Consider the following 18,371-nt stretch of genomic DNA (forward strand, 5'->3'; position numbering starts at 1 on the left):
ATCCAGGCATATTGCTTGGTAATGCTCTCAGAGAAATGCACCTATCAAATTTTTAATTTTTTGTATGTATAAGTTACTTTTACAACGTGCTAGGGCGCTCTACCACACCTACCTGCCACAGGAATCTATCATGGTAGAGATCCTCCAGAAGCTGGCATCTCTCCATCGCTTGAATTCTCTTTTCAATTCTTTACTTTAATGAATTTAGACTTCATTTGGTGGATTCCTCACTCCCAAGGTGCAAATGATCATAGAAAGGAATAATTTATTCTTGAGACCGGTGAAATTTTTTCTCAATCTACTTTGTGATCGTATTAAATAATTTATGGTTAGACCACTCTATACGCATATTGAAATTTAATTTCCTTGCCAAAGCTTTTGTCCTCAGTCCATTGAATAAATGCTCTCATTTTGGAACCTCCTTCCGTAACTCTTTGCTGTGCCGCCACTTCATTCTTCTGTTTTGAAACCAAACCTTCACCTGAAAAATAGATCAGAGATAGTGGAAGTGAGGTGATGTAGCTATCGATTATAACTGCAAAAGAAAGCATGATTTTAGGGTTGTTTTTGATCAGTTTTGGTTGTATTTAGAAGCTAGTGAAGAAGCTTCAATCAATGGTTATCAGAAATTCTTCACAAATTTTCATATTAAGTTAAATTTTTCGTGGTAAGAGTAGAAAGGGGTGTAGGCTGTTGAGAGAGATACCAAAAAAATAATTTTCAGATGTGCTTTTTTTTTAAACAATTTTCTACATAACCGACACCCTCTCTTGAGCCATGGCTTCTGAATCTAGTGCGATAAACCATACAGACATTCCTTTTAAACTTGTTGCTAATGTAAGGCAATATTTGGCAAAATATTGCTTTACTGAGAAGATTGGATCCCTGCAACATTATTTTGTAGACGGTGCGGTTCCCAGTCCAAGGCATAACGTATGATCACGTATTATCCATCATAATACATATAAATGGGTAAATTGTGAGCACTGAGATGGTCATTGGCTCTTCATTGTAATCCCGATTCATAGATGCTGTAATTCAAAGCAACGACGACTCACCTGAGCGTCTGTGAGGCCGAGAGTGGCGGCCAGCTGTCTTCTGTCCGGTTTTGTGATATACTTCTGCACTTGGAACCGCTTTTCAAGGCCCTTCCTTTGTAGACTTGAGAATACCGCTCGGGACCACGACCGCTTCCTTTTGGCCACAGAGCCACCTTTGTGTCCCTCTTCACCCAAAACTTAAATGGAAAGAAGGAACTTTGTGAATCAAATCCCTGATATAAACCTTTATTAACTTTTTAACACTCGCAACAGCGAAATTTTGCTACTTCATAATTATGTAAGAAAATCTCTCAGAATAGCAAACAGTTTTTCTTATCCACCATAAAAACTATTATTTTTAAAGGAAAATAATTGTGTACATTTTAATACTGTGGCTAAGTATTTGTAAAAGGAAAGAAGAAGTTCCTTGATTTTGAAAACTCTGTAATCGCGCTGGTTCCTTTTTACTAAATATAGGATCCAAATGAATCTGAAATTCTCAAAAATAAAAAATGTGTATTATCAACAGGCTTTAATAGTACCTAATGGAGAACTTGCATGGAAATTTTATTATTTTTTTCTGATACGGGAAATAGTATAAAAATAGATTTAAAAATGAGAAAATGCACCGCCCAATGACAGCATCTGGCGGCATTTCCCATTTAAACACATGTATTTTAGCAGAGTAGATCATTTTGTCGTAGCTTCTCCAAATGATCGTTCAATTCATGAACCAAGTGTATCCTCGTGTTCAGTTCACTCACAATCAGTAGTTTCCATTTAAACACGAAATTCATCAAATTTCGGACACCTGCAAATTTTCTATTCACGTAATGTATTGGAAGGAAAAAATGTAAGGAATGACACTTACAAGTGGTGAATGGTTTGATGGGGTGCGGCACGTAAATGTTGGGGTTGTGGGGTACGTGAGCGGGCGAAGGGGGCAGTGCGGGGGTGGCGGTGAGGTACAGGGCAGCCCCGATCCGCTGATCCATAACATTGTTCAGCTGGCAACAGCGCCACAGGGAACTCACACATTCGGAGCATGGTGGTTTCCTTGGTTCCGGCTCTGAGTCTAAAAAAAAAAAAAAAAAATTCAAAAAGACACTCGTCAGTTCATCACTCATTGTGATATGGACGATTTTTCGATATTGAAGTTGGAAAAGTTGAAATCGAGAAAACTGCATCAGCTTTACTGCCATGCTCAGGAAGAACGGCGTGTGAACATTCGAGAGTTGCCAAATTTCCCTTGATTCGAATTTCCCTTTAAACATGTTTTTTTGACAACATTCATGCTTATTTTTCCTTGAAATTTTCACGTGTTTGAGATTAAATTGCGTACAAAATCGTCTGAAAATTTTGGAAAATAATATTCCCAATTTCCCCAGTAAATTCGGTTTTTATGAGAGGAAACTTGGCAACCTCTGAAGGCTCGTACGGCGTTTTTAGCATGGCAGTTTAGGAGAGTAAACTATTTATCTGCCAAATTTCTTTGCATCCTCGATAAACACGAAAGGAGGGGGAGAGGGGGGTGCAAAGGGGTCGCTCGGAGGGAAGCTGCCGAGTACAAGTCACGTTTATTTTCATTATATTTTTTAAAATTCAGTGACTTTAGCCGTTGCAGGAATTGATCTAGTTAGTCGGTGTTTTAAGTTCGCCTTCAATTTCGAGTGATGCCGTGCAACACCTGCGTGGTCGAATAGTTGCGTCGCCTTTTGTCCCTCCGCCCCTACTAGTTCTGCCAATGCCACTCGCTGCAAATATCTTCGGATTAAAAATGAATGGTTGTAATTTCATAGAAATAATAAGTAGAATGTAAATAATTGATGCAATAAAATATATTACCATTTAGCATCAAAATCTCAAACGTTTTTTGCCGTATAATTGAGATGTATTTTTTAATAGGAAAATACTAATCTCAACTGCATCAGCTGTAGATAGGACGTCTATTTGCGAAAAGGAACTATGTCCATAGGGTTTACGTGAAACAGGATTCCCACTAATACGTCCAATTTTTGAAACGAAAAAATTGAAATTTTTGTTGTTTTAATTAACTAGGCTGTAATTTTTCGTAGTGCTTACATAATACCATATTGGCGAATTGGTTTTTATTATAGATGTAAAATCTGCTATACCAAATAATCCATTTCGTTTCCAGTCTGTATTAGAGTGTCTGTATCTCACCTGATAATGATATACGAATAAATCGAGAAATCGTGAAGACCCCATGAGCAACTAACAATGAGTAGCCCCCCTCTCCCCGTTTATGCGCATGGGGTCAAAATACGGCATCTTAAGTCTCGAATTTAATTAAAATGCCAAAATGTAGACGGTAGATCAAACCTTCGCACTCGAGAAGTGTTTAAGTTTTTGGCGTTAATTCACAATTCCTTTGATTTACTAACAGGTTTCATTGCTTTCCAATATTATACTGGTTAAAATTTCAAGCTACCTCTCAGTCAGTACTTTTCACGATGAAGCAAGCAATGATTGTAAAATGAAACAAAAAATTCCTGTCAGGTGTGGGGTTCGAACCCACGCTCACACTGTGAACCAGAGCTTAAATCTGGCGCCTTAGACCGCTCGGCCAACCTGACTTCGATGCGTATTGTGGGAAAATACGCTCATTTAAGACTCACGGACGCTCACTTCGTGCAATGACGGCCGCAAGACGACGTATTATACAATGCTAACTCATGAGGCTAGTTTTCGAAAATAGGAATTCCATACCCCTTAATGAATTGCAATTGAGTAGCATTAATACGTTCAGAAATTGGGTGATGAAGAAAGTCCGAAATATTCGCATTACGAGTACAGCGATAAATCGCAATGAAATGTACTTCGTAATAGGTATCTATTATTCAAACATTGAAGAATGACTAGGAATAGCAAGTTTGTAGTTCACATATAGATTAATTTGCTATTTAAGAGAGGTCTCCTATTGAAATTAATAGATTAATTGGATATAAATAGCTTATTTCGCACTATAAACCTTTAATGTCTGCTACATGGGAAATGTGCCTGCAATAAGCTTTATCTTCAGTGCTTATTATTCTCACATTCCAAGCATTATTCTCCGCACTTTTATTTTTGAGACTAAAAATTTGCGGTGCATGTGTCGAGCTCAAAGCTACTCCTCCTTAATTTTGTCCCCATAAGGTAACTTCTCGGTTGTAGGTATCTCTTAAATTGAGTCCCTTTCAGAGGTTTCGCTCATTGTCTCTCTCTATTTTTTTTTTACTTGCCGAAGATAGTCTGATAAAAAAACTAGATAAGTCAGATACATTTCTCCGGCCGAATGCGCTCTTGCATACACGTAATTAGCAGTATCATGGCATGTTTCACCGCATTTTCCGGAGAAATCACACTATTACGCTCTCTCATGATGTATTACGTGGACCAAAGATCATGTGCGTTATTTTTTCTGGCACACTCACATAAAAAAATTGGCCAGGCACCTCACGATTTCTAGATCGACCGTGAGAATGAAAAATTAAGGGAGCCGGTCAGATTGTCACGAAATCGATTTGGCGTACGGAAGTGCAACTTGGAGTGCCTTGGAGAAGCCCGGTCTCCGAGCGGAGCGCCTACACCTGTGAGTGATACCAACTTGCTTACGCGTCGCGCCTCCCTCACCCGCCTAGCCGAGCCGCGCCGCGCCCCGCCCCGCCCCGCCGCGCCGCGCCGCTCGGCTCTACACCTACACTAACAATAACTCCATTCATTCATCTATCTCCTCAGTTTGCAGCTTCACCCATCAGATAGCTCTGTCCTCTTGAATAAACGCTCGATGAAAGTTTTGGACACTCCAAGCATTCTGGCCGGTAGATTTCCGTTGAAAGTGAGATGTTTGGATGACCGCTCTACGTGCCGCTTTTTGAATTTAAATTGTCGAGCGCAAATTACCGGAGTTTCTTATTAAGCTCTAGAGGAGGGAGGCATCTTGTGGACGGATAGCGAGCTCGTCCAGGTGGGACGGCTACGACGAACTGACCCCATTATCGCTTCTCGGCCTTAATGGCTAAGATCAAAGTGTAGTATCTGTTCTTATCAGCTTAATATCTGATACGGTCCGCACTGCGGACCCAGTATATTAAACTTATTTTTGGAAACAGGCGAAGTGTCAGGGGCTTGCTCCACCTTTGCCACGGATCGGCCCGGTATTGCAGTACCGCCGGGATCGGTCCAATAATAAACTTCACTTCCCTCTTGACATAGTATGAGTCATCGATCGACACCGTTGAGTGAGTATGGTCAGTATCTCTTTCATCCTTGTGATGGGAAAACGGAGAACATACGTGTAAGTGCAGAGAAACCAGAAAATATACTAAAAATTCTTCTCTGTACCATGTCAACTACTGTCCTAAAATATTGTTACCGAATTGCAGCAAGGGCGGCCTGGCCAAGGGTTCTAGGGTACCTACTTCAACATACTGGCGCTGCCATTTTCTAATCCAATTGCTTCAAATATTCCTAACGTTTGAAAAATAAAATCAGCTACAAAACTCGTGTTTATAATGAAACAATTGAACAAACAATGAAACAGCTTTTAAAACAAAATCACGATTCATCGGGGAACAATTTTTCCTTTCTCGGTTTTTTTCTCTGAAGGTCGACGGCACTTGATACGATTTTCATACTAATCACTTTCGAAGAGAAGGACTTCATGTATAGCACCTCCATGAATTTCTCAAGATTTTCTGGATTTTTCCGTTTTTAGGGGGCCCTTATGGGAGTCCTACCGGGGCCCCCTAAGGCACCCGTCAGAATGTCCAGTATGCTGGAGTAGGTACCCTAGAACCCTTGGCCAGGCCGCCCTTGCTGAATTTCGGTAACAATGTTTTAGGACAGTAGTTGACATGGTACAGAGGAGAATTTTTAATATATTCTCTGGTTTCTCTGCACTTAGACGTATGTTTCGATTCAATCCTCATCAACTGTAAATATACCTTGAAGCGGTAACGTGGTTTAAGATAATTTTGAAAATGAAAAAAATGGCAAAAATATGCCACCAATAGACTAGAATTAATAATTCCCATTTAGGATTCATAGACCGTAATTTGTTTCGTTTTTCATAATAATTGTTTCATTATAAACACGAGCTTTGTAGCTGATTTTATTTTTCAAACGTTATAAATATTTGAAGCAATTGGATTAAAAAATGGCAGCGCCAGTATGCTGAAGTAGGTACCCTAGGACCCTTGGCCAGGCCGCCCTTGCTGTAATTCGGTAACATTATTTTAGGACAGTAGTTGACATGGTACAGAGAAGAAATTTTAATATATTTTCTGGTTTCTCTGCACTCAGACGTATGTTCTCCGTTCTTCCATCACAAGGATGAAAGAGATACTATCCATACTCGCTCAACGGTATCGATCGATAACTCATCCAGTATGAAGAGGGAAATGAGGTTTATTATTGGACCGATCCCGGCGGTACTGCAATACCGGGCCGATCCGTGGCAAAGGTGGAGCAAGCCCCTGACACTTCGCCTGTTTCCAAAAATAAGTTTAATATACTGGGTCCGCAGTGCGGACCGTATCAGATATTAAGCTGATAAGAACAGATACTACACTTTGATCTTAGCCATTAAGGCCGAGAAGCGATAATGGGGTCAGTTCGTCGTAGCCGCCCCACCTGGACGAGCTCGCTATCCGTCCACAAGATGCCTCCCTCCTCTAGAGCTTAATAAGAAACTCTGGTAATTTGCGCTCGACAATTTAAATTCAAAAAGCGGTACGTAGAGCGGTCATCCAAACATCTCACTTCCAACGGAAATCTACCGGCCAGAATGCTTGGAGTGTCCAAAACTTTCATCGGGCGTTTACTCAAGAGGACAGAGCTATCTGATGGGTGAAGCTGCAAACTGAGGAGACAGGTGAATGAATGGAGTTATTGTTAGTGTAGGTGTAGAGCCGAGCGGCGGGCGGCGGGGCGGGGCGGGGCGCGGCGGGGCGCGGCGGGGCGGGGCGCGGCGCGGCTCGGCTAGGCGGGTGAGGGAGGCGCGGCGCGTAAGCAAGTTGGTATCACTCACATGTGAAGGCGCTCCGCTCGGAGACCGGGCTTCTCCAAGGCACTCCAAGGTGCACTTCCTACGCCAAATCGATTTCGTGACAATCCGACCGGCTCCCTTAATTTTTCATTCTCACGGTCGATTTGGCCGTTAGAAATCGTGAGGTGCCTGACCAATTTTTTTATGTGAGTATGCCAAAGAAAATAACGCACATGATCTTTGGTCCACGTAATACATCATGAGAGAGCGTTATAGTGTGATTTCTACGGAAAGTACGGTGAAACATGCCATGATACTGCTAATTACGTGTATACAGGAGCGCATTTCGGCCGCAGTCTCTAACTCGCCCAGTTTTTTTAACTGACTATCTTCGGTAGAAGTAAGAAGAAAGGAGAGAGAGAGGCAATGAGCGAAGCCGCTGAAAGGGACTCAATTTAAGAGATACCTACAACCGAGAAGTCATCTCATGGGGACAAAATTAAGGAGGAGTAGCTTTGAGCTCAACACATGCATCGCAAATTTTTAGTTTGAAAAATTATAAGTGGAGAATAATACTGCCGAGAGAGCGAAGAGAACATTAGTGCATGCATGCTGGAATGAACCTCGAGACACATAAAAACATTTGCTAATCATGGCCCGTACAAAAATGCACGTATAGCTCTCTTCGCTATCACGGCAGAATACTTGGAACGTGTAAATGAGCATTGACGATGAACCCTATAACATGGAGCTTAACGGTGGAATTAGACTTGTGGAAACAGCTTTTCCTCGGATCGATATTAACGTGACATAATGAAAACTTGGTCCAAACGATCGTCACTGTTCCATGCGTGAGTATTTTCTAGAGAAGCGGACACATTTAAAAGGACGTTTTTTACAGAGTATCTGATGTGAAGGTACATAAAAAACATAGATTACGTGTTGAAATGACCTTTAAATCCTTATAATGGACCACTAGATAAGGTACGAATTTCAGCATTCTGATACATGTTTCTTGACCAAAATTTTACGTAAAACACGATGCACACAACGAAAATTACTGAAATTAACTCCTTACGAAGATATTTAATGATTCTTGATGCGTGAATTCAAACCACCCGCTCATGAAAACTCAATGCTCTACGTGATTCACATCGCGCGTTGAACGTTATCATGACAGTCTCTGCAATATAAAAATCTGGCAACCTCAATCTTGACGCTTTGGCTCAGTTATAGCAAATTGCTAATAGTTTGAACAACACATGGTGGGAAATGAACATTGCTCGATCGAGAAAGCTTGCTGAAACCGTTGTAGTGGGCGATTTGACTCACGTAGAGCTTTGAGTTTCTTGTGAGCGGGCAGTTCAAATTCCTCGTAACCAATGTGAAATAAAAACGTTAATATCTTCGTTAGGAGTTGGTTTCAGTAATTTTCGTTGTGTGAATCGTTTTCTACGTGAAACTCTGGTTCAGAAACATGTATCAGATCGCTTAAATTCGTACCTTGTCTAGTGGTCCATTATTACACTAGTTATTTGGCGGATATGAGGTATCGCAATTTATTCGGAATTATCGGATGGAATTCAAAAAATCGTCCCATCAAAGCGCTTTATGTGTGATTTGTTTTAATCATGATAACAGCATCATGTACATAAGCGCTAATGATCCGAACAACTTACTTGGTGCCGAGAATTTACGTTGGCATATGCAAGCGGGCACAACACGGACTATGACACAACCGCCAAAAAGTCTCAAGAGTATGACAAAAAAATCCATAAACGGTTAAAATTAAAACGAGAGAAAGGGTCGGAAAGAGAGGGAGGGAGAGAGAAAAAAAATCTATATCGATGGTGAAAGTCGGCAATCACATAACTCGGTTTGCGACGTCGCAGACTTCCTGTCATACTTTATTTTTTAAATGGAAAACTACTCAACGGCAATTATTTAAAACTGTCATGGTTTTTCTTCTCAATGCGAAGAAAATTCTGCAAAAACTTCAAGAAATAATATCAATTTGTTCTCCTTTAAAAAAATGACGTAGAGGCGGAGATTTCCAGACACCGCAAACGAGTTATGTGATTGCCGACTTTCACCGTCGATATATTAAGAAGTTCGACGGGAGAGTTTTCTCAGCATTTTTTTTTTTTTTTTTATTATTAACGTGTAGAAATAACTGGAGAGAGTTCTCTCAATTTAAGCTTTCAAAAACTGAGGGTGAGATGTCCACAAAAGCTCTGCAACCTTACAAAGTGTGCTATACAGCTTTTAAATCTTAAATCTTCCGTCACATTCATACGGCGCAATGATACAACTATTTGAACTCTCCGGAATGCGTGAGGTATCACGCCGCATTTGAAGGCGTTTTTAAAACAGCTTAGTTCCGATACCCGGATTACCGTTTTGCATAGTTCATGTTCTTTTGTTATATTCCGTACCACTCGTTTATTTTTAATCCTCGTAGAAAAACCACCCATTTGTAAATACAATTCTAGTTGGAGCGCACTTCAGCCATGCATTCACCACTGCAAAAATGTCAAAGGAAATCGACAAGCCCAGCGTGCATGGAGGCTATTTCCATTTAAATCTTCCGTCACATTCTTACGGCGCAATGATACAACTATTTGAACTCTCCGGAATGCGTGAGGTATCACGCCGCATTTGAAGGCGTTTTCAAAACAGCCAAGTTCCGATATCTGAATAATCGTTTTGCATAGTTCATAGTATTTTGTTGGCGCGTATACGTAGTATACCGCCTTTGCGATCGTTTCGAACCCTGCTCGATACAATAACCGAGTCCCTTAGTTCCTTACCGAAAAGTGACTACCGCGAACTTTTGAGATTTTCCAAAGCGTGTAAAAAGTTTATTTATCCATCAATAATTATGATTTAAAGTTGTTTCTCATTCTGGGGGTCGCTAGTTTATGTGCAGTGAATACCAAGAGTCTACGTTACTTGGTTTTTTTAAAAAAAGCCTAAGAATGGGGCGCGCTGATTTAAAATATGCATATATAAGCAGAATCAAGCGAATTGATTCGAGGATGGCTGAGCAGGTCGGCACTCTCGGAATGAGAATCTAACTCCTCCGTTTTGTTCAAAACGTTGCTTTGACAGATCTGTAACCTCGGTTATACTTTTCAAAAGTTGGTACCCGTGCTCTGAAAAACCCAAATAGATCGTATTCGATACATCAAACAGGTGAGATTGTATCGATATCGATTGGTTCAAAACATAAACATAGCCTCAAAAGTCAATTTAGAAATCGGAGGGAACGGGTCTTTTGTAACAGATGTTTTATTCTTTTGAGTACCTAATGCAAATGCAAAGTGAAATTGTCAGAAAAGTTCTCATTTTCAGCTTTTCCAACTTAAATCCTCACAGCTTGGTTCGAGGTTATGTTCTATTGTTTTGAACCAAACGATACATCGAGCCGTTATCGAATACGGTCTATAAGCCAAGTTCGTGTAACTATGGTGTCATTGCCTCGACCGGGCTGTGCTGTGTTGCCAATGGGCCTGTTGCACCAATTTTTTTTATTGCTTTAATCGAAAGACCTAAGGCTCCTGATGTCACAGGAATTTTCCCGGAGTTTTTTGATCACCGGAAACCCCCAAAAAATCAACTTAAAAACGCCTCAGAATTTGGATTTTCAAAACGGTCGTTTCGGGTCCGCCATACTTGTGACGTGAAATGATATGACAGACCTGGTTTCTTCATCACTTACAATGTATTTTCCCGTAAGGAAATGGCAGCCGCTTTTCAAATGCAAATATCGAGTCAATCGCTAATTTTTTGATCAAAATTGAAAGCAGAAATGGATTCCTCGTACGTTTAAATGGTTAAAACCTTCATTTGCTAAATAAGAACCGACGGGATAAACCCTATTTTTAAGGAAGACTGTAGTCAATGGGCGATTGTTTACATCTGCTTAGTGATAACAGACATGGACATTAGCTCAATATTTGGTCATTTTCATGAGTTTTTACTTGTTTGTCACTATTTGAAGGTAAGTTTATTTTGTAAATCAATTGTCTAGTGTCTTAGGATCATGTTAAAAGCTGTAAAGGTATATTACTTATTAATTCAGAACACACTCCGGCAGTCCAACGCTCAAACCTGGATGTAGCGAGTCAGTTGTTATATCTTACTATTTCACCCTTTAATGCTTCACTGAAGACACCAAAATGATAGTATCAATCATTGATGATAAAAAAAACTTACCTTTGACAATACTGATGAGATGAGGAGACCGGTATGTTTTAGCTGGAGGCAAGGAAAGTAGACGTAGGATCCTTCTTCGATTACCAGACTTTATCGATAAATTTTTCTGTATACTGTTACATTTAAAACACACAGGATTTTAAAATAACATAAGTTTATAAAACATGGGAACGTTCTGAATGATATTGAGATGTTTGTTGAAGAGTTAAGAATGATTTACACGCATTGAGAGAACATCCAGGGTTTGAGTGTTGGACTGCCGGAGCAGTGTGTTCTGAATTAATAAGTAACAAAGTATACCTTTACAGCTTTTAACATGATCCTAAGACACTAGACAATTGATTTACAAAATAAACTTACCTTCAAATAGTGACAAACAAGTAAAAACTCATGAAAATGACCAAATATTGAGCTAATGTCCATGTCTGTTATCACTAAGCAGATGTAAACAATCGCCCATTGACTACAGTCTTCCTTAAAAATAGGGTTTATCCCGTCGGTTCTTATTTAGCAAATGAAGGTTTTAACCATTTAAACGTACGAGGAATCCATTTCTGCTTTCAATTTTGATCAAAAAATTAGCGATTGACTCGATATTTGCATTTGAAAAGCGGCTGCCATTTCCTTACGGGAAAATACATTGTAAGTGATGAAGAAACCAGGTCTGTCATATCATTTCACGTCACAAGTAGTCACAAGCATAGAATCCACCAATCACAAGTATGGCGGTTGAAAAGCGACCGTTTTGAATGGGTCGGTTCCAAAAACAGCTTTTTTTTGAGTTTGAGAGGTCATTTCAAGGTTTTTTAATAGCGCCATCGTTCTCTTCGTGAAATTTGCCATAAGAATCAGGCATCAATTTGCAAATCCCCGCACCTTGCAACAGGCCCATTGTTGGAGGATAGGTTACTTGCCCGGTGGTGGCTACCGCCACTCATGATAGTGCAATCTGTGATGAGCCTCGAGACTCATTAGACCATTAGCTAAACGTGGCTCATACAGGAATCCACTTACCCCTCTCTTCCCCACGCTCCTGATCACTGCGTCGGCGTCTCGACGAACAATAGCTAATGACGGTCGCCAAGCGACGATCCTCAGCCCCTCGCACAATTACTTACGCTTCATTAACCATTTCACCGTCACGCTAGGATTCGTCCAATTTTCAAAAAAAATTGTTTCGCGAGTTTTTAGCAATTTTTTCCTTCCTCTCCGTTAAAACACGAGTTAAAAGAGGTCTCATTCATAAAAATCGGCCAAATAGAAGAGAAGTTACAGTATTCGAAATCCGAAGAAATCAACAAAACTTCTCCAAACAAAAAATAAAATGAAGGGGGAAAAAAAGAAATGTATAAATTACAATTTAATATGATTGACCTCAGAATGTGACAAGCAATTCAATTATAAAAAGGAGAAAAAATTGAGTGACATTACAAAAAATTAGCCTCTTGCAAGGGGCTTTCTTGTATGAGTTTTGACCTGAAGACAAGTAAATCCCGTTATATTATTAAAACGAAATTGACTCCATAGTTTAATGCCTTAGTTTCTTGAATACGATTATTTTAAGCACTCGAAAATTTATACCAGCAATTTTACCCATGGGGTGATTTCCTGAGAGCTGATAATATCACGAATTTCTCATAGAGCCCTTCAAAAATGGCTTGCTTTTTGGGCAGCCGATTCGGCCATCAAACCGGGGTTTAAATGGAAGCTGATAATAACACAAAGCTCTGAGAAAAATTTTGAGATGAGTATAGGAACGGTTTGTAAATTACGAGGAGAGGCGGGCATTCTGTTCAGCATATCGATACATAAGTATTTTCACACGTAGAATTTAATTTTCACGGCAGGGAGTCGACATATTTTGATTTTTTTAATTTTATACGGAAAATTTATGGTTTTTCGGGATTGAAATTACTTACAATTGTTTCATGAAAAATGAATGCACCCAAAATGACTATAGCATTTTGACTTTCACATACGTGCACTCACTAAATTGATTGGTAAATTCAAAGAGTGGGTACATCGACCTGGTATATCAAGTTTCTGCGATTTTTTACGGCAAATCGGTAGATTTTCGGGATGTGGATTGCTTACTTTCAATTCATGAATGAATAAAGCATGGACATGGTTGAGCTTCTTTGCATGAAAAGACGTTTAAAATAACAAAATCAAGACATATTTAAGACAATTGCATTTATATCGAGTCAATTTCTTTTCAATAATATAACGGGATTTATAATACCGGTGATTTGGGTATTTTAGCCCCAAAATACCTTTAAATCGACTTTATCTTCTAGGAGTTCGACAGAATTTTTCCTTTCTTCGCTTAAATTTTTCCGTAGCACTTTTCTTCAAGAATCTGAAAAGATTTTGCTTGAGGCAGATCAAAAAACTTAAATTTGTTCGAATAGCTTTCTAGATTCACAATACACGGTCTCGTGAAGGTGCGTCGCTGACCTTGCAGTGTTGGATCGTGAATTCTCTTGTTGTGCTGCTTGCCTTTTTTGAAATCTCTGTAAATGAAAACTAAAGGGGTTGATATGTGCGAGTTAATGACGCGCCTTATCAACACATTGTGTTGGAGTTCACTGCTTGTTTTCATTTCTAACCACTTGTTTATTTATAATCCTCCTATAAAAATTACCCATTTGCTATATACAATTCTAGCTGTAGCGCACTCCAGCTATGCATTTACCACTGCAAAAATGTCAAAGGAAATCGACAAGCCCAGCGTGCATGAAGGCAGGCCCGCCACAAGGGGGGGATACTGGGTCCCTGTTACCGGGGCCCGGGCACCGGAGGGGGCCCGTGTTACCCGTGAAAAACCACTACGAATTCACACGCAACCCTTGTTTCGTAAGAAAAAGCGAAAAATTTACCCTAAAAATTTCGCAAAAGGTGAATAGATTTTCAGAAACACGCTGGGGCACTGTAGAATTCTTCTTAAATTTTCAAAGAAGTATACTTCCTGGAAAATTTCTATCTATTTTCAAGATTTTCAGTACAGAGGGATATTTTTAGTAACTGCGTTTCATTTTCTTCCGTCGTCAGATGCTAAGAGTCTCCAGTCTGGGCATCCTCGACTTTAATGGCTCATGGCTCAACTCCCTTGCCATAGACAAACGAAGGGGGAGTCCAGGGGGGCCTGGCCCTCTTAAAACTGAAAATAGTATCATATTCCCCCCCCCCCCCAAAAAAAAATAAAATAAAATAAAAATTTTCCAGATGTTTTGAATGCAACAATTCGCAAGTATTTTGTGCTGAAAGTAGAAAAACAAAACATAATTATTCCGCAGAAATTGATGGAAAAATTCTTTATGGAAGCTTCAAAATGCGTCCGATTAGTCGTATAAATTCTAAAATTTCCCGGGGATGCCCCTCGGCCCCCCCCCTCCAGGCTTGGGGCTCGGACCTTAAAACTGGTACCAGGGCCCGAGATAGGATGTGGCAAGCCTGATGGCAACCGTCAAATCACCTTAAATAAGCCACTGTTACACTGAAAGAAAAAAAAAAAGAATCTTTTTGCCGCCAAGTATTTTTTCTCAAATCAAGAATTTTTCTGCTTAATATAAACTACTTCCTTGCCTACAAGCATTATTTTTCTCGTATCAAGAAAAATGCAGCTTAAATGAAGATAAAACAGTCAGGCGGCAAATTCAAGAGTCACCAAGCTTGAGCCAAGCACCTTTTTTTTCAGTGTAATTCCTCGAATCCTGAAGAAAAATCGACCTAGGACGTCACCTGTTTCTGGGATTTTTGAGCACTTCCAGGCAGATATTTCGTCAGAAAGAATCCTGTCCACGCCAAATTTCAAGGACTTGGCGATCCCATGATGAGCGGGCTTCCCAATTTCGCGGAGGCCCGTGGCAAAGGAAGGGTACGATGAGATCTCCACTGGCTCCACGCCATCGCGTAAGCATGGTTTCGTCGCCATTACTTTCGATCACTCGGATCTATCACTTAAAAGGCAGACAAATTCCCGAAGATTGTTCGAATCCGACTTCTTCAAACACACCTTCCTCAATCAATCATCACTACTCTTAAGTCTGGTTGGTTCAGGCCACCCATAAGCACCCCTATATCCTCAAAGTTGATTTTTGTCTGGCAGTTCCCCCCTTTTTTCACGAAAAATCAACGTCAGTATTTGAGTAGCGCACGAGCACTCGCACAAGGCTTCATTTGTGGAAGGAAATTAAATTTTAAAATTTTATTCGATTATTTATTTTAGGTAGACGAGTCGAAATCATTTTCCGCAGTTGTTTGTCAGGTAAACTTAATACGATTTTTCGTATTACTGCGAGCATAAAAACACAATGTTTTCAATTTTCAGAATAGAATGACAAGCAGAGGGAAAATACATATTCTCTCAGCATTCAACATTAATAAACCACTCGCGAATCGCGATACCAAAGTCAGAAATAGAGTGCGAGCGAACCTCGGTTTAGATGCGCATTTGACACCGATGTGCCGCGAAAAACACCAGAAATTCGCGCGAGAGGAGGACGGTGAAATTAACCGCGACGCGAAGAACCTATACTGAAGGCCCAAAGCCAAGGAGCTGTTGAGGAGGGCACTCATAAAACCCAATAAAACGAGAGAATGTGCCTCTGCCATCCGTGGGAGCACGAACAAGTTATTGGGCGGAGCCAAGCTCGACCAATATACGAGCGTCTTGGTTTGCCTTGTGGGTTACCCGTCTGTCCAAGAGCTTGGGTTCTTTCGTATTTCTTTTCGTGAGAAATGCGAATTGCTAAGAAAAAACCACCCACATGACGTCATATCACTGGCTTTGAGGTCTCGTCTTGCACCTGAAAATGTTCAAATTTTTTGGAAAACCTCTTAAGCTCTAAAGACAACTGGATGGTCGTGTGTAAATACGTAAAGAACGTCATGGAAAGCAGGAAAAAGACCTTAGATGCTGCTAATGCTATGCCGGCAGCCACCCAATAATGATTAATTAACCTTTTGTAGAAAACCTTTTGTGTTTATTTATTTTTTCTCTTTTGGTGTAATTTTTAATTCTGTAAAAACATTGTTGGATGGCAAATAAACAAAAAAAGAAAAAGAAAAAGAAAATGTACTTCTATTTGACTTTATCTGAAGTCTTGAGCAAAAGATCTTTACTCCCTTTTTTAGCGGAAAAATATTTATTTATTTCCCTTGATTTTTTTGAGCGAATAATATTAAGTTTCCATTTCTACGTTGAATAAAAATTATGATTGCGTGATTATCCGTTAATGACTGAAAGGTACTTTGGGAAGACGGCAGGAGGGGGTAGGGGGTCAACGGAATGTTTACGTATGAAAGGTGTCAACTCAAATACTTATTTTTTGAAATTGGGGTTTTGATTTTTATCATGTGATGTTTACTCCTGGAAATCAGTTTTCTGCAAAACTCAGTGAAAAAAAAGCCAAGGACGATTATTTTTCCGCAGCAGACGTTCAAAACATTATGCGGGAGAAAACGAATAGTAATGAAGGAGATTTTTTTCGGGATTTTTTTCTAGCTGAATTTTTCGGGAAAACCTATGGTCACTTTTTTAAGAATGAAAGATAAACTGAAATTTTAAAATACAGAAGATTTTTAATCATAGATATATCTCTCTCGAAATTCAAGCAGCAGAAATGCAATTTCAAGGCGTCTTTTAAAAATAACAATCATACGTATAAGGAAATTTTTGCCTTAAAAACCTTTTCAGATCTGGTATCAGAAATTTCATACATTCCTCTTTAGGAAATAATGTTATTTTTAAATTTGATAGTGCCGAGCAGCAGTGGCAAAACAACGCGTGTCTTTGATGAAGTAGTATACTCACACCACTTTTACATGAGCTCCATTTCTTTCTAGACTGGCAAACAGTCCAACTTCATTTTTAAAAAGAAAAAAAATAAAATAATAATTTAAGTCACAAAGTTTTAAAACTTCGATTTGATCGTAATCGATATATCAAACGGGTGAGATTGTATCGATATCGATTGGTTCAAAACATAAACATAGCCTCAAAAGTCAATTAAATTGAGTAATCCAGGGCCGGATTTATCTACTTGCCGCCCAATGGGCCGCTAGTATTTTGCCGCCCCCCTCTCATTTGTTTTGAAACATCAATGAAAACCATCAAATGAACGTGCCAGCGGGGGAGGGGTGCATAAGACGCGTTTACTGGTGTTGAACACATTTTTTGGGAAAGCCCTGTCAACACTACTAGCAAAAGTTCACGGAACTTTGCGCGAAAGTCAAGTTTCGTAAACCTATCTCTGTGTGGACAAGGCCTTCCATTCATAAGAAATGAACGAAAAAATTATGAAAGAACAAAAATAAATGTAGATTAATGATTTTAACTTCTGCCGCCGCGCCTAGCAGACCGCACTGTGTTTGACGCAATGCGTGAAGTATTCACGCAGTCTTGTAGGCGCTATGCGTCTAACGCTGATCGCACTGTGTTTGCCGCAATGCGTGAGGTATTCATGCATTCTTGTAGGCGCTATCCGTTTCACGCAGTCCGCAATGACCGCACTGTGTTTGGTGCAATGCGTGAAGTATTCGTGCAGTCTTGTAGGCGCTACTGTTACCTGCCGATCGCCGCGCCGAGGCGAGGGCTTCTCCGCTTCTCCTTTTCATCTCAAGTCCTCGTCATCATTTCTCTCTAGGTAAGTTCCACGCCAAATTGCGTGTTTGGTTTCTTTCTTAACTCGACTAACTAAGGTGCTGCCTCTTATATCACTAAAAGACGACAAAAGTAGAAATTACTATACTCTCAGAAAATAAGAGATTTTGTTGCCTCTTCTCGTTTATAATTTTTTTTCTAAATCCGAATTTTTTTATAGCTACATTTAAAAAAATTGCAAAATTTACCGCCCCCCTATAGATTTGCCGCCATGGACCGCGGCCCATGTGGCCACCCCCTTAATCCGCCCCTGGAGTTATCTGACGGAACGGGTTTTTTGTGGTAGATTTTTGATTCGTATGAATAGTAATTGGCCAAAAGTAGTGAAATTGATAGGCAATTTCTAATTTTCAGCTTTTCTGACATATATCCTAAAATTTTGGTTCGAGGTCTATTGTTTTGAACCAAACGATACATCGAATTACTATCGAATACGATCCATAGTTATACTCACGAT

At 39.9% G+C, this 18,371-nt stretch overlaps 1 protein-coding gene and 3 non-coding genes across 4 annotated transcripts; 1 reads left to right on the forward strand and 3 right to left on the reverse strand.

Annotated features, from left to right (window-relative positions):
* Positions 1 to 187: 187 nt before the first annotated feature.
* Positions 188 to 16,309, reverse strand: LOC109037650 (H2.0-like homeobox protein). Its single transcript, XM_019052419.2, has 4 exons — positions 14,992 to 16,309; positions 1,912 to 2,115; positions 1,059 to 1,237; positions 188 to 481 (listed from the first exon to the last, which is right to left on the reverse strand). Exons 1-4 carry the CDS (start codon positions 15,182 to 15,184, stop codon positions 407 to 409), a joined length of 651 nt encoding a protein of 216 aa, XP_018907964.2. The 5' UTR covers positions 15,185 to 16,309; the 3' UTR covers positions 188 to 406.
* TRNAL-UAA (transfer RNA leucine (anticodon UAA)) lies at positions 3,555 to 3,637 on the reverse strand. Its single transcript has one exon. It is a non-coding gene; the product is annotated as a tRNA-Leu (tRNA).
* Positions 5,041 to 5,234, forward strand: LOC140224351 (U2 spliceosomal RNA). The gene has a single exon (XR_011899650.1). It is a non-coding gene; the product is annotated as a U2 spliceosomal RNA (small nuclear RNA).
* LOC140224352 (U2 spliceosomal RNA) lies at positions 6,454 to 6,647 on the reverse strand. The gene has a single exon (XR_011899651.1). It is a non-coding gene; the product is annotated as a U2 spliceosomal RNA (small nuclear RNA).
* Positions 16,310 to 18,371: the final 2,062 nt, after the last annotated feature.

Source organism: Bemisia tabaci, chromosome 3, assembly GCF_918797505.1.
Source record: "Bemisia tabaci chromosome 3, PGI_BMITA_v3".
Lineage (NCBI taxonomy): Eukaryota > Metazoa > Arthropoda > Insecta > Hemiptera > Aleyrodidae > Bemisia > Bemisia tabaci.

Bases quoted from the DNA above. Each gene is read 5' to 3' on its own strand.
- LOC109037650 (XM_019052419.2), bottom strand. From the start codon at position 15,184: ATGGCGACGAAACCATGCTTACGCGATGGCGTGGAGCCAGTGGAGATC. The intron at 2,116-14,991 runs GTGACGTCCTAG...TTTTTTTTTTAG, and splicing joins CTCAAAAATCCCAGAAACAG to ACTCAGAGCCGGAACCAAGG. The intron at 482-1,058 runs GTGAGTCGTCGT...TCTATTTTTCAG, and splicing joins TCGGCCTCACAGACGCTCAG to GTGAAGGTTTGGTTTCAAAA.